General features: G+C 36.7%; 1 protein-coding gene across 1 annotated transcript in view; it reads left to right on the forward strand.

Annotated features, from left to right (window-relative positions):
* The window catches only part of LOC112049274 (steroidogenic acute regulatory protein-like), a 36,625-nt gene that overhangs the window by 1,289 nt on the left and 9,615 nt on the right, over positions 1-25,721 (forward strand). Inside the window, exons 2-7 of the mRNA XM_052886813.1 lie at positions 680-765; positions 1,683-1,831; positions 5,752-5,910; positions 7,241-7,294; positions 10,417-10,546; positions 11,439-11,608. Coding sequence (XP_052742773.1) covers positions 687-765; positions 1,683-1,831; positions 5,752-5,910; positions 7,241-7,294; positions 10,417-10,546; positions 11,439-11,608 — 741 coding nt within the window. The 5' untranslated portion in view covers positions 680-686. The remainder of the gene's footprint in view (positions 1-679; positions 766-1,682; positions 1,832-5,751; positions 5,911-7,240; positions 7,295-10,416; positions 10,547-11,438; positions 11,609-25,721) is intronic.

Below are 25,721 nucleotides of genomic sequence, written 5' to 3' on the forward strand. Positions count from 1 at the left end.
ATGACCAAGGGCTATCAGCATCATCATCATCATATGAGCCGATGGACGTCCATTGCAAGACATAGGGACTTCCAAACATCATGATACTGAGCCAACTGCATCCAGCAAATCCCTGCGACTCGCTTGATGTTGTCAGTCCACCTGGTAGGGGTTAAGCAACACTGTGCTTACTAGTGAGGGGTCCCCATTCCAGCACTTTGGAACCCCAACGTCCATCAGCTCTTCGAACTATGTGCCCTGCCCATTGCCACTTCAAGTTCAAGACCAAGGGATATATGGATGATTATTTTTTATATATATAGATTATATCTATTGGTAAACTTTGTGAGGTTGTAGGGGTAATTTCTGGATCTACTGAACCAATTTATATTAATATTATAAAGCTGAAGAGTTTGTTTGCTTGAACACGCTAATGTCAGAAACTATTGGCCTGATTTGAAAAATTATGGATTTTTCTTACCTTACTTTTAACAATAGAAATCAACATTATCTGTATTATATACATTATTTATAGTGTAAGCTATATTTTTTCTCTGTATTCCCTAAAAATTAAAACTTACAATTATTGTCCTTCACTTATCATGACTGGCTTTGAAACCGCCTAATTTGATAATTTAAGTAAACAATTTACTAATTTGGAAAATAAACAATAATTAGTATGTTTGCTTGATGTTTCTAGGGAAGGAATGGCAGATTATCAGCTTAGAGAGGCAGCAGAATCACTACTAAACAGCGTCACTATGCCACCAACCTACAGGAGTTTATGTGAGTAACTGTGTTGTTTTGTGCAGTTTTGGATCATGAGACCCTGAGTCCAGGATTGGGCAATAAACTACTGTAGTAAGTTTAACCAATGGTACGACAGAGATGGGATAATTGGACCGCAGTTGGACAACATTTTGTCTATTTTCTCTTTACTGATTAGCTTGCATGTCAGCATCACAGGATTGACAGATTACGATTTGACGGTCTCAATGTCATATTGGTATGATAAATCATTAAGTGGTGTAGATTTGCATCCTCTTCCTAACAAATTACCCTGTTTACATTGTCACCATCAGGTGAGATTGTAGTCAAGGTCTAACTTGTACAGAGTGTCGGTTAGCCTTGGGAGAATATTATATCTTGTATATTAATATATCTGGTATTTCATAAATAAAACACTCAAGTGCATGAGACTGTGTAATCATTGTCTAGCTAGTCATACCGAACTGTTACCTTTTTATTAGCCTACCCACAACTTTCTAAGCTATATTATATAAAGTATAAAAGTGTCTGTCACTAAAAATCATATGTAACATCATCAATCGTAGATCGTTAGATGGGCCTCAAAGCGTCGCGGAATTGTCATTAGTTTCGCACATTGAGTACGTCATCACTCGTAACACATTTCTCTTTATTCATGTTGTGGCTTGTATTTTTACACTTCCAAAATGAACACGAAGGCATAATTAGGGATTAAAATAAAAAAAGCAGTAAATATTTTTTCAAGTCCACGTCCACTTACACCATGCGCTTGTTACGTATTAAGATACGATGTGCGTGCACGTCTTTGGGTAGTGACATAAAATTGTGCGTTCTTTAGTATGGGGCTTATCTAACGATTTATATTGATGCGTAACATATATGGATACTGTGTTGAGTACACTGTATAACTCTAAATACTGTCCGTATGTTTCCAGCTCACTCGCAGTCAGTGAACCTGGTGGCAGAGGACTTTGTGGCAGGGCACCGGCCGCAGGGCAGGATGTCCTCTGTGCGCCGGTTCTTCTGTCTGTTCGTCACCTTTGACTTATTGTTCACCAGTCTTATGTGGCTTATATGTGTTATGGTGAGTTACATCTTGGAATATGCAGGTCTACTAACAGTTCCTGTTACACTATGTCTATTTATAGATATATTTGCCCATTTATAGATATATTTGTCCATTTATAGATATACTAGCGGACGCACGCGACTTCGTCCGCGTGAAACTCTATGTAAACTTTCAACTACCTCTACCATACCCCTACCACACCCCTAACCTACCCATACCCTACCCGTACCCTACACCTACGCTACCCCTACCCTACCATTAAATTTATTTTAATAAGGATTAAAGCTGTTTACTGTCCCCCTAAACCAAACCCTAAGGAAACCCAATTCACTGAATATTTTAAAACTCTTGGACATAGATACATTTGTGGTGGTGACTGGAATGCCAAAAACGTGCATTGGGGATCGCGCCTGACACTACCTCGAGGCAGAGAACTTAACTCAAGTTTAATTAAAAATAACCTCAATATACTAAGCACTGGTGAACCAACTTACTGGCCCACAGATCCCAACAAATTACCGGACCTCATAGACTTCTTTGTATATAAAGGGTTATCAAATTTGTATGTAAGTGTAGACAGTTGCTATGACAGTTGCTCAGACCATACACCAGTACTAGGTACGATTAGTACATCAATAATTTCAAGGCCGACAAAAGAATATCTATATAACAAACAAACAGATTGGCCAGCCTTCAGAAAGTATATTGATACTAATCTATCACTAAAAGTTCCACTCAAAACAAATGACGACATTGACGAAGCAGCCAAAACCATAACAAACATAATACAAACTGCTGCATGGATCTCTACTCCAGATTTAAACTTCACGCCAGGTAGTAACAACTTACCTATGGACATTAAAAATAAGGTGTTAGAGAAAAGAAGGCTCAGAAGAGTTTGGCACAATAGTCGTCATCCGTCGGATAAAAAAGCGCTTAAGCTGGCAGCAGTCAATCTGACATTGTATTTGAAAGAGGTAGAGAACGACACCTTAAAATATAAACTAGTAAACCTGTCTGCAACGAAAAGCAATGAATACTCACTCTATAGAGCTGTTAAAACAAGCAAAGCTGCACCCATAACCACAAAACACCCACTAAAACTGGAGAATGATACCTGGGCTAGAAAAGATGGTGAACGTGCAGAAGCCTTTGCCAAATTTCTAGGTGAAGTTTTTACTCCAAATAACGGTAACCCAGACACTGATAGAGAAGTCGACGAGTTTTTGGATTGTGATCTTCAACTAAGCTTACCAATAAAAAGCTGCACTCCTAGAGAAGTCTGTAGAGTAATAAAAGAACTTGAACTTCACAAAGCACCGGGATACTGTTTAATAATGGCTGAAGTACTACTACAACTTCCAAGGAAAGCGATTGTGTTTTTGACTCAACTTTTTAATGGAATCTTGAGAACATCCCACTACCCGTCTATTTGGAAAATTTCCGAAATCATTATGATTCCAAAACCGGGGAAGCCACCGCATCTAGTTACATCCTATAGACCCATAAGCCTACTACCAACATTATCCAAATTATTTGAAAAAATAACTCTGTCCAGGCTTAAACCTATTATGCATGAAAGGGAAATTTTTCCTCAGCATCAATTCGGATTCAGAAGCCAACATTCCACTGTGGAACAAGTACACAGAGTAGCAAAAAAAATTCGAGAAGCTTTGGAAAATAAACAATACTGCTCTGCAGTGTTTTTGGATGTGCAACAGGCTTTTGACAAAGTCTGGCATGATGGATTGCTATTTAAAGCCAAGCATTGTCTCCCACACAACTTTTTTACATTATTGAAATCATATGTAAAACAAAGAATATTCAGAGTAAAAATTAATGACGCGTACTCGAACTTTCATGATATCAAAGCAGGTGTTCCTCAGGGTTCCGTTTTGGGACCCACACTCTATCTATTATACACTGCTGATATTCCCGTCTCAAAAAATGTACTTACCGCTACATTCGCTGATACAGCGGTATTGTGTAACAACAAAGACGCACACATGGCTTCAAATATCTTGCAAGAACACCTGAATAAGATAAACTCATGGATGACTAAATGGCGTATCAAAGCTAGTTCTACCAAGTCAACACATGTGACCTTTACTTTGCGAGCGGACGAGTGTACTCCTGTAAAACTGGGACTAGATATCATCCCCCATAGCGACACTGCAAAATATCTTGGGATCCACTTGGACAAAAAACAAACATGGAGAACACACATAGTAAAAAAACGCGATGAATTAAATCAAAGCTTTAGAAAACTCAACTGGCTTATGGGAAGACATTCGCATGTCTCGCTCAGTAATAAATTGCTCATTTACAAAACAGTAATAAAACCAGTGTAATAGGGAAATGTGGAAAAATCTGGAGGAGGCCTTTACCCTACAGAGGGGTTCCCATTTAAAAAGTTAAGGAAATATATATATAATATATAGAGAAAAAGAAAGAAAAATAAATAGATACAAGTAACATAAAAAATATTAATAAAAAGATAAAATGCAAAAAAATGTACTAAGTAACTGTACTAATAAAAGTGTTACCTACTTTGTTCTGTTTAAAAATTATTAGAATAATTATTGTATCTTATACCTTATGTAAATGGGAAATAATAAAAAGGCTTTTTTATTTTTATTTTTTATTTATTTTTATTTAATAAAACCAGTATGGACCTATGGCATTGAGCTATGGGGCACAGCAAAAAACTCAAACCTGGAAATATTACAAAGATTCCAAAATAAAGTTCTAAAAACCATCACAAATGCTCCATGGTTCACCAAGATATCGGAATTGCATGAGTATCTAGACATAAAAACAATCAAGGAAGAGGTTGAACTCAGATCAATGAGCTATAAAAATCGCATCATTATCCATGAAAACAAACTTGCTACCGCCCTCAGTGTCCCAATGGATGTTCGAAGGCTAAAGCGCGCATACATATGGGATTTCCTAAAAAAATAAATATCAAAAAATCAATAACAAAGTAAATTAGCCAGCATGACCCTCAATGGAAGGTCAGCTGCACATGCCATAAAGTACTCTCAAGCAATTTGCTTATAGCTGATGCAGCTGATTGCACAATAGAAATTAAATAAAAAAAAAAAAAAAAAATAAGGATTAAAGTTTAGTTGTATTAAATAGTGTTGTTGTAAATAGTGACGTAAACCTAAGTATATAAAATTAATATTGGTTAAAACATAAAAGGTGCTATATCTGCTAAAATATAGAAGATAGATATATGGTGTCGCGGACTTTTTTGTAGAACTTTTAAAGATACATAAAGTCTCTATACATTAATTTAAATTTTACACAATAGTTAAGGCAGCACATGCGAATAAGTCTATTTAAGAGGATTCTCGGTGCGACCTGTATGACAAAAACTGTGATAACTCGGCTAATATATATGATACCAATATAAAATATAGCCTATAGCACTCCCCGATAATGTAGCATTCTACTGGTGAAAGAATTTTTGAAATCGAACCAGTAGTTCCGAAGATTACCCCATTTAAAAAATGTTACAAACTTACAAATTTTACCTCTTTATAATATTAGTATAGATTTGTCCATTTATAGATATATTTGTCCATTTATTGATATATTAATTCATTTACTTATAGATATATTTGCCCATTTATAGATATATTTGCCCATTTATAGTTCAATCAATGTAAACTTTCAACCCCTATTTCACCCCCTATCTATTTAATTTCCAACAGTCATTTTACAAAACTATAACTCAAAACAAACAGTTTAAATTAAAAATACAATTTTAAATTATATTTAAAATATAAAAATTAGGGGCAGAATTTTGAAAAACCTTGAATTTCATTATTTTTAGCATTTTTCTGATAGTGAGAGTACACATACAATACAAATGTAATGTTTGAGATGCACTCTAAAACTGAGTAGTTATGTTGTTTTTTTTTCAGATGAAAGGCGAGACTCTAATACAAATAGTGACTAGGGAAGTACTGCAATATAATATAAAAGTGTCATTGTTTGACATAGTGATAGTAGCCATACTGAGGTTCCTAATGTTGATATTATTCTACGCCATACTCTATATTAATAATTGGAGTGTTATTGCTGTGAGTACCTATACATATAATTCTATATTTAATATCTATACCTTGTACTATATATACTTTATATTTATATATAACTATCGGACGCCCGCGACTTCGTCCGCCCTTACTCCTCCTTAATCCGGCCTTACCTTAGTGGATATCTATATATACTAACTTTAGACTACCTCCCTGGCAAATTTCATTTATGTAAGTCAAGCGGTTTTCGAGATTTCGTGATGACCTTTCGTATTTATATATAAATAAAAATTAAATAAAAATGTCCGCATCGACCACAGATAATTTGGGTGACGATAAAAGAAAGTGGTCAACAGAAGAAATTTTAGAACTAGAGAAATAGTAAAGGGGCATAAATATTCTTAACTCTGCAGGTCGCAAGGCAGAGTGTTTATTAAAACCGTTTTTTGAATCATGAAAGAGAAAAATAATTATAAAGTTTGTGAGGTTATATTGTTGGACTTACTAAACACAAAAATTTGAAAATTCCTTTAACACTTTCAATGCGGTACGAGGTCAATAAGTATAGCGGCTTCAAGAGTTACGAGGTCGATTGACCTCGTACACAGTTTTAATACGAGGTCAGTAAGTCTAGCGGCTTCAAGAGTTACGGGGTCAATGGACCTCGTCCAAAGTTTTAGTACGAGGTCAAAAACCCTTGTACAGAAAATTCACGCCGCAGCGAACGTATTAATAATAAAAAGCCACGTTATTAGCGGGTGTCATAGGCTATATTTTATCCCCGTATTCCTACCGGTACGGGAACTACGCGGATGAAACCGCGGGTCGTCTAATAGTAATAATTTATACAGCCCATTCCATTGGGCATATAGAGCTAGACCCGCCATGCTGTTCCAATGTGGATTAGCGGGTTTATTGTGATAAATAGGGTCTCCGACGTAAGGGTGACACCATCAGTTTTCCAATATAAATCTTATTTGCACATGATTTATGAAAATGAAATGGGTATTATATAAATAACTTAAAAAATAGATATATGCCATTGCAAACTTTTGTAGATCTTTAACAGTGGATTATTTCACTATAGCTTGGCAAATTCGTTCGTAACACTCCCGATGGTACGCGCGGGTCGGGAGGGGGTAGCGATGCCCCACGCGTACGACTTCATACCCGCGTAATCCTTCCCTCTGCCAAGCGCGCACGACTTCACACCCGTGCAGCCATTCCCCCCGTCGCCCGCATGTCATGGTAGTGTCAACGAACTTGCCAAGCTATAAGGATGTTTTTGTTTTATTTTTTTAATTTATATCCTTTTTAACTTTTTACCTTTTAACTTATTGTGTTATATAAAAGTAATATAACTTTTTCATTTCAGCTCTCTACGGGTGGTACCTGTGCCTTTTTAATAGGAAAAGTGTTTGTTTATGATGTGAGTACAAAAATATTTAGTATCATTAAATTAAATTTATATTAAATTAAATTTTATTTATACATTTCTAGGTTTAATTCGTAGACTATCTGAAATCCGTGACAAAAATATAGGTAATATAGATTAATGATATAGCATCCAATGCAGGTGTCGTAGACAGATAAGTAAATAGACGGATAGATAATATCATCGATGACATTTCCTCAAAAAAGAGCACAAACAAACACTCACTATTCGTTGCGCAACGCCTGACCAAGAAAAATAGCAATTCCGTACATCAGCATTACTAAGCACTATTAGACCAGGCGCTGTAAGGTAATGAGCGTACATAATCTGAAATCTAATCATTCTGTTTACAGTATTAAACTGTTTCAAAAGATTATGTAGATTACGATTCTGCATGTTGCCTGGAAGTTTGTTGGTCCATTCTTTTGTTATACAATACCCCCTTTAGTGTCGAGGATATTGACTGAACAACTGGTTTGTATCGGTTTTATTGCTTGCATCATTAAGATAATTCAATCTTTTATCATGAGATTATCACACTAATATATAATAGCAAATCTATTAAAGAAAACACAAGAAACACTGATCCTGAAACACCTTCTGATCACTTTGAAGGCGGTGCCAAGCCTGTGGCGTAATAATTAAAGCCGTTCCTGAAAGCACCATCTAAAAATCCTAAAACTTTATGATTTAATCGGCTTGAGTTAATCACTGGCACCGCCTTCAATGTGATCAGAAGGTAGCACATACGATGTTATTTTTCGCTTTTTAGTTTATTTATGAAGACGAATTTTTTTGTTAAAAAGATTTTATTTTTCTGTTTTTAATGTGTCATAGCACAGTGAATGAAAACGTACTTACTGGCAGTACGTGCAATTTCGTTATTTTCATTTTAAGACAAAATAACTTAACCAATTTTCATGAAAATAAAATAGGACCAATCTGGAAGTATAATCTTTCGAACAAAAAAAGAATTTTCAAATTGGGTTAAGAAAAGACGAAGTTATGAGGTAACAAAATTAAAAAAAAAACATATGCGTCGGATTGAGAACAATGCGAAAAAGATCGGATTCGTTTGGATTCGTCAGTTTTTCACAGACAAAATAGCAAAGTAAATCAGTCATCTGTCATACAAATATATGTATTAAGTAGAACCGGCTGTTTCTATTAATAAAATAGAATGATCGACCGCAATGTAACGCGTAACCGTTGTAGGCATTTTTTTTTTTATTCTTTACAAGTTAGCTCTTGACTACAATCTCACCTGATGGTAAGTGATGATGAAGTCTAAGATGGAAGCGGGCTAACTTGTTAGGAGGAGGATGAAAATCCACACCCCTTTCGGTTTCTCTTCACGGTATCGTACCGGAACGCTAAATCGCTTATCGTTACCACCCTACCGGCAAATAGGTGGTAACTAGCCACGGCCGAAACCTCCCACCAGCCAGACCTGGACAAATTAAGAAAGTCTTATAAATTCACCGCGCATACCACTGCGCCACGGAGGCCGTCAAAAATGTCGCGCGAATGCTGGAAAGCGATCGCCAAAAAATTTAATGCATAGCTGTAATGATCATTATATTAATGTCTACTTAATTGATGCTCGTATATATTAAAAAAAACTGTTACAGACAATTGCTACTGTATATATAGCTTGATTTTTCTCTCCCACTCTCAATATTTCACATATACAGTGTGCTTCTAACTAGTGGTTAAAAGTGCTGGTTAACGATATTGTGATATGTGTTATTGATTTATTAGTTATTATTTCTTATTTATATACTGTTTGAGAACACTAAAGAGAAATAAAAATGATTGTAGTCATGTGTAAGCCGAGCCTACATTATCCTTTAGGAGCGTCTATTTTTCGTCGTTACATTTGCACATTGCGTGGATCCATGACTTCTACCGATGCTCTGGTACTGTGCCTCATTACGTCAAATATAAGCACGAAGCAGCCTCTACAGAAAAGTGGCACGTGGCAAGTGGCACGATCGCAAACGCTTCGAAAACTAGAAAATACAGTTTGACAGGTCACGTGATCAAGATCTGTCATTCCCATACATTTGTCTTCTAGTTTTCGAGTTTTCGAAACGTTTGCGATCGTAGAAAGAGAATCGACGTGCCACTTGGCTACAGGGGCTGCTTCGTATGAACTCAAATCGTGCTCAGTTTCAGTTGAATTCATCCAGTAGTTTCAGAGGGACGGTATTTTTAACATTCTTGTGTTTCTTTTTAACAAATTAGCTAATAGTGTGATACTGTAATGCTAAAAAAATGATATTTTTAACTGACTTCAAAAAAGAGGAGGTTCTCAATTCGAGTATATGTACAAACCATTTATTCAGTCCATAGCCTCGACACAAAAAGGGGGTAATGTATAACAAAATAATGGACTAACAAACCTCCTTGCAACATGCAGAATCGTAATCTGCATGCTTTTTTTTAAACTTAACAGATTGCGGTCCATGAATTATGCACTCTCGATACCTCATAGCGCTTGGTCTAATGAAACTTTGGTACTTCCTAAAAATTACGATTTAGCTCACATATGTCACTAAATTATACTAAAGCCAAACTTGATGATGGTAGAAAACGCATGCCATTTCATACATGAATTTACCAACCACTAAGAACCACTTTAGTTTACCACTTTAGTTTAACCAAGTTGAGTTTAAAATTTGAAAATTTTAGAATCCCATTATATTTCGAATTTTTTTTATGATTTATGAACAAATTCTTAAATCTAGCTCTAAAAATGAAGGACTTTCCATACAAACTTTGAACCCCTATTTCACCCCCTTCTTATTTTATTTTCAATTCGCAATAAAAAGTATCCTATAACCTTTTCCGTATTATGGTCTTAAACCGTGCCAAGTTTCATTTGAATTTATTCAGTGGTTTCGACGTGATGTCCGAATAACAAAAAAACACGGATAGACAGACAGGCAAAAAATCGAAAAGAAATATTTTTAGCTTCAGTATCGATTATATAATGCCCCCTAACAAAAAATTCAAAATAAAATACTAAATACAAAGTGATTCAAGTAGTTTTAAAATTCAGCCCCTAAAGTGGTGAAGTAGGGGTTGAATTAATATTTCCGTTTTGTGGGCAGTGGCCGAATGCGTCGCAGCCGGTGTACCAAGTGTTCTTGATCCTGACGTCGTTCACGCTGGCGTGGGGCGAGGCCTGGTTCCTGGACTTCCGGGTGCTGCCCCAGGAGCTGCAGGCCAAGGAGGTCATGGGTGAGTGACTAATGCCCAATAGGTACCCACTAGGTGGACCGAGGACGTCTGGCGGCTTGAGACCTTTGTGTTTGAAAGTCCATGCAATATGCCTATGCCCAGCAGTGGACGCCCATCGGCTGATGATGATGATGATGATGATCTCCAAAAAGAAGGAAATAATGTTTTCTTGAAAAATTTTAACTATAAATTTATAACCTCATTAAATACAATTTATATGAAAGCAAAAGCTTGTCGCGAGGTTTAATTACCTATCAGTACTTAGTTAAATTAAAATTAAAAATACAAGAAAGTTATCAGATCAATTTACATAATTGAATTGGTACTAGTTTATTTTCAAATTACGAGTCTGTTCATATTTCCAAGTTACTCTTAATAAGCCCTTTGATTTGATACCCATATTGGAGAAATGCATTAAACTTATGTAACTTCGTTCCAATAACTGTTCCGCCATCTTGGGTGGTCCGACATATTGGATTTAGAATGACGTTATGCATTGTCATCCAAACATAACGTGTATACAAAATTTCAGCTCAATCGGTTGATGATATCCACTTCAAAATTGAGTTCAAAGAATCCACCGTAATATACTTAGATACATTGCAGGTAGGTAAATAAATTTTATGAAAAAGTTAATCTACTATATAAAAATAAGTCGGGTTTTCCTTCCTGACGCTATAACTCCAGAACGCACGAATTCCACGGTTTTGTATTCGTTGGAAAGGTCTCGGGCTCCGTGAGGTTTATAGCAAAGTAAATTCAGGAAAAGGTAGGGGTAGAGTAGGGGTAGAGTTGGGTAGGGGTAGTTGAAAGTTTACATCGAGTTTCACGCGGACGAAGTCGCGGGCGTCCGCTAGTACAATTTAAATTAAATGTTCTAATTATCGGACAGGGCAAGGCAACGAGCAGTCGGAGCGTGCTCCACTACTGAGACCGCCGAGGATTCCGCGCGCGCCCTCCGGCGGCGAGTCCACGGTCAACTGGTTCAGTCCCGTCGAAACCCCTGAGGCCAGCCCGCGGCCGCGGAAACCTGGGGAGCAAGTTATACTGACTCAAGACCAGGTCAGTCTCCCTTAGGTACATAGGGAAAGGCCTCCTCCATATAGGGAGTTCACCAGTTCACTGGTTCACTCATGTAGAAAGGTGAGTCTCCGGCCGTGGAAGCCTGGAGAGCAAGTCATTCTGACTCAAGACCAGGTAAGTCTCCCTTAGGTACACAGGGAAAGGCCTCCTTCACATAGGGAGTTCACAGTGAACTGGTTCACTACTGTTGAGAGGTGAGTCTCCGGCCGCGGAAGAATGGGGAGCAAGTCATACTGATTAAAGGCCAGGTAAGTCTCCCATATACATAGGAAAAGACCTGCGTGACCTCAACATTACTCGGTCAACTGTTCCAATCCTCTAGAGATAAGTCTTCCATGGGTACATAGGGAAATACCTGCGTGACTTCCACATAAGGGGTCCTCGGTCAACTGGTCCAATCCTGTAGATACACCCGAGGTCAGTCCTAGGCGGGAAGCCTGAGGAGCAAATCATATTGACTCAAGGCTAGGGAAGTATGTTTCCAGGAAACTCTACGGTCAGCTACTCCAGACAGAGAGATACCAGAGGCCAATCTGTAAACACCAGCGGCAAAGTTACCTTTAAAAATCCGTGCATATTCATTGTTGTACTGTGTCTAGATTATATGAAAAACCGGAGTTTGTATCAAGCTGTATGAATTTCCTTTTCTTTGGGACGGCTTACCTTTATCTAAATTCCATCTTTCGCCACTGGTAGACACCGTGTTGGTCTGGGGAGCAAGTTATTTTAACTCAAGACCAGGGGCTGTAGCCATGTGTCACGTCGATCCTCTTTCTACAAACGCTAACGCTTCGAAAACTAGAAAAATGTATGGGAATGACAGATCCGATCGACAACTTGATCACGTGACCTGTCGATAGCAAATGTCACACAGAGGTAAGTATGTGTTTTCTCCTTTCCCTCATTATAAATGGCGTATCTAATCCTACACCCGATTTGGTTTTATAAATTAAATTGTAGATAAAAACTGAATAAAACTAATTTGTCTTACTAAAGTTATCCATAGATAACCACACAGCTAACAGTTTATGGATTTTTCCTTTCAATGCATCAAGCTATCGTGACTTATTACTTTAAGTAGTTTAATAGATAAAGCAACAGCTATCTACAATACATTCTAATGAGTTCCGAGGGAAGCAGAGGGAGTCCACTAAAAATGTTTAAATCGTCTTTGGTAGTCGCAAAAGGGTAACACTTTGCCTTTTTGCAACTACTGATAAATTGGAAGAAAGAATTCACTATTTCATAGTCCTTTCTACCACGAAACAGCAAGACGCCGGAAACGGTGGCATCCTAAAATGGATATCCAGACAACTCGTATTAAAACATTTAACCACGTTTCTGATTCGAACAGCAAACATTTGGATTGCCTTGCTCGTTTCCTGTCACCTTCAAGACAACAGTGATTAGGCATCTTGTAGGCAAGCGTGCTCCAACTTAGACTGCAATACTGCTTTCCATTTCCATTGAGGAGCTAGTTATTCGAAGCCGCGTAAACTATCTTGCTGTTTGGCTATATAGGCAGTTGTGCTTAATTCGTTATACTTAATTGCCGGAGAGCCGGCAACCGCCAGACCTTCGTCATTTTTTGTCAGCTTATGCTCCTACCATAAGTAAGTGCGGTATTCAGCTATGGAATTTGGACTGTGGTTACTTTAGTAGGTAGGTAGTAGGTAGTAGCTTTCAAGGGTCCAGACTCTCAATTATCTAACTATAAAGTGTTATTTTTTTATATTTTCATCGGCATAATATGAGTAATGATATCCCTGTTCGCCAGATACTTCAGGAAATCCTTCGCTAGAGACCTTTAAAATTTTACTTATATAGTGTTTTTCGAAGGATTGCCGCGAATCTATGTGACTGGCGACTGGGATTATAATATAAATATAAAAAAATACATTATATACTTAAACGGTTGAGGGTCTGGATCCTTGAAAACTGCAACCTCCCAAAGCCATCACTGTTCAAACTCCATAATGGTTTACCGTATTTACCTACGGTAGGAGCAGAAGCTGACAAACTTACAGCTTTTATAAAATTACGAAGGTCTGGCGTTCGCTGGCTCTTAATCTATAAAATATACATTTCCAACCCTGTCGTTACAATTATGACAATCATGGCTTGGCTATTTAAATATTTTCCTCAAGTTTAATGTTATAAAAAACTAACCGACGACACCCCACGGTTTCACCGGCGTAGTCTCGTAAGAATACGATGATAAAAACGTAGCTTTCTAGTGATAAAAGAATTTTCAAAATCGGTCCAGTGGATCTAGATATTACTAAAATACCACGAATTTTTCCTCTTTATAATATTAATAATTATATAGAAAATTATTTTGATTAGTTGTAAAACGATCAAATTTCCATATCTTATGAAATTTTTGATAATTGCAATCAAAATACATCACCTAAGCATTTTTCACTTGTGTTTGATCCATTCACTATGAGACACGCTATATAATAAACAGTCGTGAAAATGTAACAGACCGACAGACTAATTTTCGCATTTATAAATAAGGATGGATCCCTATAGACGATCATTGTACCAGTATGACCTCAAATTGCAATCGATTCCGATTAATCGTTAATTACGGTTTAATCGATCTTGATTAAGGGATTGCATCCAGTTTCTAATCTAGATGAAATATTTTCGATGCCTCCTTATTTAATCGTTGCTACTTAAAAGATAAATATAATAATTACATAATGGTGTTGATAAAAATAAGCTGATTTATTTATGGTTGCTGGTTGGTTACAAACCAAACAACTGGCACCTACTCAATAGGGATGATGACAGTTTTTTAAATTGTATATAAAAAGTCTCAGTTATTGTTGAGGACTCTGCGCTCAAAATCGTAGACGAATATACCTAGGACACATAATTCAGTTAGGTAGGTCCAATTTCGAGAAAGAGGTGAATCGCCGAATCCAGCTCGGCTGGGCAGCGTTTGAGAAATTCCGCGACATATTTTCGTCCGAAATTACTCAGTGCCTGAAGACGAAAGTTTTCGAACAGTGCGTGTTGCCAGTGATGACCTACGGATCCGAGACTTGGTCGCTAACTGTGGGCCTCATTAGAAGGCTCAAAGTCACTCAGCGAGCAAAGCGAGCTATGCTTAAGTTTCTCTGCGTGATCGAATCAGAAAAGAGGAGATCCGCAGAAGAACCAAAGTCACTGACATAGCTCAGCGAGTCGGGAAGCTAAAGTGGCAATGGGCAGGCCACATAGTTCGAAGAGCCGATGGACGTTGGGGTCCCAAGGTGCTGGAATGGCGACCCTGCATCGGAAAGCGCAGTGGTCGACCCCCCACTAGGTGGACCAAAGACATTAGACAAGATACAGGGAACCGCTGAATGCTTACGGATCAAGACCGTGTCGTTTTAAATTCCTTAAGGCCTATGTCCAGCTGTGGACGTCCATCGGCTGATCATGATAATGATGATAAATGATGATCACATCATGCTAATGATTTTTTATTATATTTTTATAGGTATAATACATTTTTGATATTAAAAAAAAATTAAATAGCTTTTTGATATTATTATAATCGGTGGCACGCGGTTGTAGACTAATAAGCGATGATAAGCAAAGGTCAAACTGTCTGTACACTGCTAGACAAAAAAATGGTGATCGCCTACTACTGTTTGGGTGTCTAATATTTTGTATGTTTAACATTTTTCAAAAACTCAATATTTCATTTCCTGGATAAGACTGAAAAAGCGCAGCTAACTGTTAAACGAATAAAAATTTAATAAGACAATTGATACTCTGATTTAATAATGCTATCGACATTTTCTTAAAACATTAAACTTTAAAACTCTTTAAACATTCTTTACACCTTGACAGATAGCGCCTGCCCTTAATTATTCTCAAACTAAACCCAAATAACCACAATCAAAAATAGAATCCTACTAATATTATAAATGCGAAAGTTTGTATGGATGTATGTTTGGATGTTTGTTACCCTTTAACGCCGCAACTACTGAACCAAATTGGCTGAAGTTTATAATGAAGATAGATAATACCTCGGAAAAATCCATGTTTCCCGCGGGATTTGTGAAAAACTGAACTCCATGCGGACGAAGTCACGGGGCTTCCGCTAGTTGATAATAATTAGCAAATATTAAGTTAGTGTACACCGCTAGGCAAAAAAATATAACCATTTTACTAATTTGTATATTTACGTACCTAAAAGGGTCAAACGTATGCAGTAACTAGTACATGAGTAATGAGTGTAAATAGTTCCTTCATATAAAATGATAAGCACAGTTCAAATGCTGGCCTCTTAAAATAGAAACATTTAGCACTAATTACGAAGTTTAAGTTCAAAGATCAATATATCCAATCGATAAACTTAATAGCGCGTAATAAGACAAAGAGTAATTAATCTATATTCTATACTAATATAAAAATCTGAAAAGTTCGTTTGTCTTAGAAACTACAGGTCCGATTTGAAAAATTCTTTCAGTGTTAGTTAGTCCATTTATCGAGGAAGGTTATAGACTATATATTATCCCTGTATTCCTACAGGAACGGGAACCACGCGAGTAAAACCGCGCGGCGTCAGCTAGTAATTATTATATAACTTTATTTTCGAGTGGTTAGTGGTCCGCTAGTATGTTATATACATTACTTGTATATAACATACTAGCGGATGCCTTTTGACTTCATTGCCTTGAATCTTGTTTTGGAGTTTACTTCTTAAGAATCGATTCTTCATATATAGCCCCCCGGTATGAAAAAAATATGGGCAGTATAATTCGATGAACGAATGACTGCGTTACGTTTTTGTGCGCAACCTATTCTGCGCGCCTATTGAGACGTACATAGTGTATGCTGCGGGGCAACATACACTATTCAGACATCATCATCATCTCCTTACCCTTATCCCACTTAAGTGGGGTCGGAAAAATATGTCAATCTTTTCCATTCGTCTCTATTACTCGTCAATTCATCATCCACTCCTTTTACACACATGTCCTCTTTCACACAATCCAACCATCTCTTCTTTGGCCTTCCTCTCCTCTTATGACCTTCCACTTGCACATTCAACATTTTTCTAGTAATATGACTTTCCTCTCTACGCATTACATGTCCATACCAAGGTAACCTTCTACTCCTCAATTTTTCTGTCACTGGCGCCACCTTCAGACTTCCTCTTATATACTTATTCCTTATTTTATCTATTCTTGTCACACCACACATCCATCTCAACATACGCATTTCGTTCACGTGCATTCGTTTACTATCCGTCCCTTTCACCGCCCAACATTCTGATCCATACAGCACGACCGGTCTTACAACCGTTTACATACACTATTCAGACAGTCGATCTGAAAGAGTAAACTCCATTCGTGCGTCGGAGCTGACACACGCTTTTTTTATTATTATTTTTTTCTCTACTTACTTTTTTATTGAGAAAGAATACAATAAGGAACTTAAGCTAACCTGTCCTCGAAACTTGAATCAATTGGTCGCAGTATTTTTGCATGTCATAACTGTTAGTCAATTTAGTTCCGGAAATCAGTTATTTTGAATGCACAATGAAAATTTGATGACCCTATTTATGGTAATTGGTGGTTAGTTTACTAGGAGTCCATATCGAATTCAGCTATAGAAGAGAATCTTTAACCTTAGTACAAATGTGGATTGTTGCGTTGCAAAAAAACACGAAGCCGTAATTAAGCTCTGCCCACGTTAAGTCCAAGCCTTCCAATACTAATATTACTATTTGTACTAATATTATAGTCTATATACTAATATTATAAAGAGGAAAGATTTGATTTTTTGTTTGTTTGTTTGCATTGAATAAGCTCCGAAACTACTGAACCGATTTTTAAATTTCTTTCACTGTTGCTACACTGTCTCCGAGTGCTATATAGTATATTTTATACGCGTATTCCTATTGGAACGGTGAACTACGCGGGTGAAACTGCGTGGCGCGATTTATTTTCGTAAAGAGTTAGAGAGGGGTACCAATCGGATGGGGGGAACGACTTGCGATATAAGGCGCTCGTCGTGCGGTCGGCTTCAGTATATTCGTGGCGTTCGAGCCGTCCACATTTCTTGTTTTATAATTCTTTATGGGTTTCTTGGGATAGGCGCGGAGAGTGACTTGAGTGGAAAAGGGAAGTGTTGGTTAACTGTCAAAGACGTCTTTAAATCTACATACAACGTTCACAAGTGCGTGACTCCAATCAAGGTCACTCTCTTCCATTCTAGGGTCTTGTTTTGGTTACAGTTTGATTTGTTGATTAAATTGTCCTGACAAATATTGTGACCTTTGTTCGACACTGGTTTTCTTATTTTTGTAATCCACCATCGAGTCTGCTAAAATTACATATTCAAATACTAATTCATTAAATAATATTAATTATGCTCATACTTTGCTAACATATTCATATATTCGTACCCTTGAAATGCTAAGCTCAAGTTTCTATATTTTAAAGCCTGTATTCTACATTCTATATTATAAAAAACAGCTTTAGTATAGTCTTAATAAGATTTTTATTCGAACCTGTATTCGTTATTGGGATAAATATTATCTAAGGAAAAGATAAATTCCGATAAGAAATGTCAGGGTCAGATTAATAGGTACTTAATAGACATATCTCTTTTTTCAATGGAATAATTTTAAGAACATTTCGTTATAATAACAAATTATATAGTGTATTCTGGTTTAAATTGCATAATTATTCAAATGAGCAATTCTCTGATTCTCTGCATACATATTAATGACTTAGACACGCGTAGTTCACGCATATCCGCATTCAAATCTATAAAAGTAGTAGAGTCGCTAGAAATAAACGCATATATTTAAATCTTTAAAAGTTTTTAAGTCGCTAGGATAACGTCTTATAATGTGCCGCCATTCGTCTGAAAACAGGCATACTAGTAGGTGTTACAGACAAACCGTGTTTGTATATCTTCAGACATTTAGCGTGCCAGACACGTGCCGTGACAGACAAAATAATGTTCTTCTATACAGTGTTTATTAACGTATTTATATCTACAGTCTGTCAACATCTGCGCGGCAGCGTTACGATAGATATATGTTAATAAACACTGTATAGAAGAATATTATTTTGTCTGCCATGGCACGCTAAATGTCTGTAGATATAAACGGACCTTTACTCACTCCTCGCCTGCGTGATACAGTGCGGGGAAAAAAAGAGACGGGCTTTTTATGATTTAGGGCAAACAGCGGACGGGACAGAACGGCAACGCGATGCTGGTGGGTCATTACTTTACCCAAGGCCTTCGCGTTCTTCTGCTGTCGATCCAGGGCCTAAGCCATGTGGCAGTAGGATTCTCTATCTACGAACGCTAACGCTTCGAGAATTAAAAATTGTATGGGACTGACATTCAATATCGACGGGTCACATTAAGAGTTGTCGATCGGATCTGTCATTCCTATACAAAAATCAAAATCAAAATCAAAAATCATTTATTTCAAGTAGGCTCAGACATCAGATCGTACATTTTGAGACGTTGGCGTTTGTAGAAAGAAAATCGATGTGGTTCAGGCTCTGGTTCTTTGCTGGTGTTTGCGTTGCGTCGCCGTCGCGTCCGAAAGAACAGGATGTATAGAATCCCAGTATAGAGACATTCACCGAACTGGTTTTTTTTTCAACTGATTTTTCACAAACAATCCAACACCACGGACCCCGTGGCGCATTAGTATGCGCGGTGGTTTTCCACGATGGAAGTCCTGATTTCGATCTCCCGCTGGGCCGATTGATCTCTTCTTAATTGGCTCGCTTCGGCCGTGACTAGTCCACCGTACCGGCAAAGACATACCGCCAAGCTATTTAGCGTTCCGGTACGATGTCGTGTAGAAACCGAAAGGAATGTGGATTTCATTCTCCTCTTAAGTTAGATCTTCCACCTTAGATTGCATCAACACTTTCAATCAGGTGTGAATATAGTCACGAGCTAACTTGTAAAAAAAAATTAAAAAAAAAAAACACCGTGTTCGTAATGACATAATCTAACTGTATAACATAACTGTTATTCATTCACAGTTAAGTTAAAATACAAGTTATTATTATCGATTCACATGTTTATACTGCCTGCCCAAAAGTTGTGACGCGAAAGGAATAGTCTCGTGGCATACTCTTACAGGCTTCATAATTTCGATTGGTATGGAAATTGCAAGTTGTAAAATGTTTTGAAAATAAATTTAAATGAATAATTAAATTTAAAAATCCAATAAACAGTTTGGTGATACAACCTCAGTCACATGGACATAACGCGTCCCGGCACTGTTTGTGTTCAAAAAGTTTTCGTTTTAATAGTCAAATATGCCTGTAAACTTCATGTGGTTGTTTCACCGACCACACTCTTCGAATGGAGACTGCGGTTCTGAATGTCAGCAGAAATGTCCGACCACTGTAAGTACTTTCAATGTAATTGTTTTACTTGGAACGTACTAGATTTTGTTTTTTATTTTTCTACTAGTGGACGCCGCGCGGTTTCACCCGCGTGGAAATACGGAGATATAGTATAGCCTATAGCCTTCCTCGATAAATGGGCTATCTAACACTGAAAGAATTTTTCAATTCGGACCAGTAGTTCCTGAGATTAGCGCGTTAATTCAATGAAACAAACAAACTCTTTAGCTTTATTATTATTTTAAAGAAACCTAGTTGTATAGGCTGTTCATATTTGTCAGTTAGTTTTTGTTTTATACATAGGTACTGATTTATTTTTTTAATGTTAGCCACTGACGACCAAGTAAGCTCACATGCCTGCCGGCTAACCGCTACCGGTAACGGCTTGACAGATAAAACTGATCGTGTGTTGGCCGCGATGTGCATGACATGACTGATCATGACTGACGATCGAGTAAGGTGTATTTTTGTGTGCAATAAAGTATTTCATCTACTTCTTCTGCTTAAGCTCACATGCCTATGCGAGCTTACTTGATCGCCAATGACATTATTAAAATGAAAAAAATACAAAAATATATATTTTTGTACTCTTGTTAACACATACTCGTATCATCATTATCTGCCTATTTTAACGGCCCACTACTGGGCCAGCCCCTCCATATTGGAGAGGAGATATGGAGCGTAGACCCACCAAGCTGATTTAATGCGGGCTAGTTGGCTGCGTGCTCGTATAACTAGATATTATTGTCTTACTATTTGCAATTACAATACAATTTTATTTTTAATCTAACACAATGTTTGCATTTTACATATTCTACATTATGGCGTTTTTAGGTCTTAAAGCATATATTTTTTTCTATACGAACACTTATTCGACTGCCCTTATTCGAACATAAGAGCTAAATAGCAAATACCCGACAAATATATATTAAATCGTAGCCGCTAGTACTTATCGCAAACTAAATATGAACAAAAAACATATTTGAGTAATATATTGCCATACTATTTCCACATCAATCAGGTTATGCACCTTTTTTTTGCAATAACGTATACTTATCTTTGTTCCATGTGACTCATTTAATGTAAGATGTGTTACATATCCATACATACTGCAGTCGTGCGTTGTCCTTCGAATTGGACGGACGTTTTCATTGAATACGCGCGTTTTAGTACCGGGCGCGTGTTGAAGTGACAAAAAATAAATTTTAATTGATTTTTAAAAAACTTTTAAAGTGTGCGAGCTTTAAAGTAAACTAAATTATAAGATTCTATGTGTGCCCCGCGTTTTTACCTGTGTTAATTATAGTCATGGTCATATTTTATGCATAATTATAAATATTACTCGTCACAAAATCATTATTATTATTATATTTAATTATAAATTGTTTATATCAATAAATTAAAAAAAATATTTTTAAAATCATTATACATTACAATACTTACTATATATTCTTGTGGTATACAGGAATATTAAATCTATTTACAATTTAAATTTATTTAAATACTAGCGCACGCCCGTGACTTCGTCCGCGTGGAAATCAATGTAAACTTTCAAGACCTATTTCACCACTTTAGGAGTTAAATTTAAAAAAAATTTGAATCCCATTATATTTCGTATTTTAGTTATGATTTATGAAAAAAATTTAAAACTGTAACTCTAAAAATGAAGGACTTTCCATACAAACTTTCAACCCCTATTTCACCCCCTTCTTATTTTATTTTCGCAATAAAAAGTATCCTATAACCTTCTGCGTATTATGGTCTTAAACCGTGCCAAGTTTCATTTCATTTGAAATAATTCAGTAGTTTTAGCGTGATGCCCGAATAACAGAAAAACACGGACAGACAGACAGACAGACAAAAAATCGGAAAAAAATATTTTTAGCTTCAGTATTGATTATATAATGCCCTCCAACATAAATTTTTAAAATATCTTCAATGTACAGTATTGGACCTGCTACAGTTTTATAATAAGTATAGATAAGAGTTATTAGGCAGTTACCTTACAAAATTGACAGCATGTCTGTCTGTAACCCTTAAAAAATAGAAAGGGTGCACAGCTCAGCACGTGCACTACATACAAGCATTCATTACATAGGCATTTCGAACTTTTATCTTATTTATTCAGAGTCGAATACTCTTTGTTGGATGTCTGTAAAAAGCCCCAAACGAATGCATGTATGTAACCTACGTAATATCCGAAAGTCCTAATTAATTTTCGTATAATTTTCACAAATTCGTAAATTAAAAAAGAAAACAATTTTAGATTATCTATCTGACCCGAAAAACGTTGTTTTGCTTTTAGGTTGGACCACCCTTATCACTTGGGGTATGAAAAATAAATGTAGCCCGTTTCTCAGCCCTACCAAGTATAGATATAAAGTTTCATAAAAATCTGTTCAGCCGTTTTGAAGGAGTTTGGTAGCAATCACCGCTACACGATAATTTTATATAAGTACTAGCGGACTCGCTCAAGCTTCGCTTTGACTTACTAATTTATTTATTTGCACTTCTTCCCTATCCCTACCTTACACTACCATACTCCTACCCCTACCCCTACCCTACCCCTACCCTACCTCTACTCTACCCCTACCCTACCCTACAACTACCCTACCACTACCCTACCCCTACCCTATCCCTATACCATAAACCTACCCTACCCTACCCCTACCCTACCCCTACCCTACCCCTACCCTACCGCTACCCTACCCCTACCCTATCCCTATACCATACCCCTACCCTACCACTACCGTATCCTAGGATTAAGGGGTTTGAAAAATAGATGTTGGCCGATTCTCAGACCTACTGAATATGCACAAAAAATTTCATCAAAATCGGTCGAGCCGTTTCGGAGGAGTTCAAGTTCGAACACCGCGACACGATTATTTTATATAAGTATTAAAGGGGATAGCCCACCGGCCCATACAACAGATCTGGTTAAATAATTGGCTTAATAAAAGTATGTTTCTTGAAGAAAAATACATTTGTTTTGTCACTCTACTAACAGTTCATGCTGTATTTTTTTACTGATATCAACAAGCTTAACAAACAAACTAATTATAAGTCTTGAAAAAAATATTGTTAAACTCAGGCTGTATGGTCAACGATCTTAGCTTGTCCCCGTTGTGGACAAATTAAAAATGTCGTAAAACTTTTTTTGATAAAGTAATTTAGTAAGATTTCATTAATAAAGTCGAATCATCAAGATTATTTTATAGATATCAGTAAATTGCCCGGTGGTTAGGATAGGCCTAGGCCGGGAACGGGCATTCCCTTTTTTTGAGGATTAAAAAACAATCGAGTTCGGATTAATTCGCACGCATTTATAGAGCCTCAATTGCTCAATGGTAAAAGCGGTCGGACTCATCACCGAGGGGTGGTGGTTCGATCCCCGCCCCGTTGGTCTATTGTCGTACCCACTCCTAATACAGTCTTTCCCGACTAGTTGGAGGGGAATATTGGTCATATTTAAGATATAGAAAATATTCTTTAAAAAAAATATATTATTATTCATTTATTTATTATCCTGTACTACTTTCTGAGATACATGCAACCTGACATACGTTTACAATATACAAATCAAGTACTAGTTTTAAGAGATAAAGAATTATAATAAAATTGATCTTTGACGCTATTAATGCGATAGTCGGATAAAAGTAATTAATTAAATTATTATGTATTTAGGTAACCTAATTATCGCATGAAAATAATAATTAATTACCATAATCTACTAGGGTTGCTAGCTCGCCATTTTTAATTTTTATATGAATATTTTTGAATCAATCATCATCCTCATTATTATTCTCTAATTTTTAACCCCCGAAGCAAAGGGTGTTATAAGTTTGACGTGTCTGTCTGTGGCACCATTGAATCCTGAATGGATGAGCGATTTCAATTTAGTTTCTTTTGTATCAAAGGTTACTTATGTGCGAGTGTTCTTAGACATGTTTGATGAAAATCGGTGGAACCGAATGTCTGCAAATATACTTTAATGAAAGCGCACTGAAAAAGAATATTAGTGACATGACCTACGGGGGTTTTTCTAAATTTTCAATTTTATGAAGATGAAATTTTGTTCGTCCGCGTGAAATTCAGTTCGTCCGCGTGAAATTCAGTTCGTCCGCGTGAAATTCAGTTCGTACGCGTGAAATTCAATTCGTCCGCGTGAAATTCAGTTCGTACGCGTGAAATTCAATTCGTCCGCGTGAAATTCAGTTCGTCCGCGTGAAATCCAGTATGTCCGCGTGAAATTCAATTCGTCCGAGTGAAATTAAGTTCGTCCGAATTAAATTCAGTTCGTTCGCGTGAAATTCAGTTTTCACAAACCCCGCGGGAGCTTTATATATTGCTTTATATAATTAAGCCAAAAATTTATGGCAAATATTTTTAATTATTCTTTTATAAAAAAAAAAAACAATAGTCCTGACAGACGGACGAAAATTAAAAAAAAAAAGTTCGATTGTGGTTTAATATTGTGTTGTTTGAATTCACACTTTAAGTTTTCTGATAACCTTTTAACTAACCGTAACACAGGTAAAACCACGTGACACCGATATATTTGCTTTATAGCACGTTAAACAAATTTAAAAATCGAACGTATAAAATTCGAATAAACATTCAAACTTAACATAAAAACTAACATGGCAACCAACGAAGCGCAACTAATGAGTCCGGAGAAGGAGTTGGAAATGGAGAAGCACATTGGAGAACTGGAGTCGGTCGGCACTGAAGAAGAACTGGAGAAGAAGTTGAACAGCATGAACAAGTTCGGCTTCTCCATCGCCGGCTGGATGAAGTACATGTTTAATAGGGATAACACTGAAGCGTTTAAGGCGGAATGGTTGACAGTAAGTTTTCGTCCAAAAATCGCGAAACCCTTCGATTGCTCGTTTGTTTGTTTGTAACATCACATAAACATAAATTGGGAAAATGTATAAGAATCCTTTTTTTATTTTAAGTCGTTTTTTTAATTCGTACTAATTTAAGCGGCCGCCCGGAAAAAGTATTTATCAAGCAACAAGTATTTTGGTAGTCATGATTTTTGAGGAATTTTACTTTTTTTTTAATTTATGATATTCCTTACAGTGTTTTTTATGTGCTCTTCTTTTATAGCAATTTAATAGTCTTAAAACATTTTGTGAGTGGTTCCGAATCGAAGATATATTCAGGATTTTTCGTGAGCTAAAATAAAGTCGAATTAATTGATGTCTATACTAAGTCGTTATGTTATTTATTTGTCGAGTTTATTTACAACTAGAGCCCTTAACTATCTCTCTTTCCTTTGTATGATGTGTATTCTGAATAAACTTTTCTTTCTTTTTTTTTCCTTCTATTAAGGTATGACAGTAGTGAATCGGAACACAACTACCTATGCTAATTCAGGGAAAGCTGGCAACACATAACCGAGTCCTATTCCGCGCGGTACAGTAGTCACAGCGTTCTCGTTTCCATGGCAACGTCGTTAACTATTGGTTTGGTTTGTTGCAAACATATGGTTCAAATCAAGAGCGTATAGTTACCGCCGTATCAGCTGTATCAATAATACGAGCCCCCCAAACTAAAGGTTTAAGATGATATTTATTCTCATAAAATGGCTTACATTGGCTAACATTTGAACATAATTTTTAACTTAAATTAACTTATATTACTTCGCCATCGTGTTTTTTTTCTATTACTCACTCAATGCATTAGTTCAG

Source organism: Bicyclus anynana, chromosome 18 (genome assembly GCF_947172395.1).
Source record: "Bicyclus anynana chromosome 18, ilBicAnyn1.1, whole genome shotgun sequence".
Taxonomy (NCBI): Eukaryota; Metazoa; Arthropoda; class Insecta; order Lepidoptera; family Nymphalidae; genus Bicyclus; species Bicyclus anynana.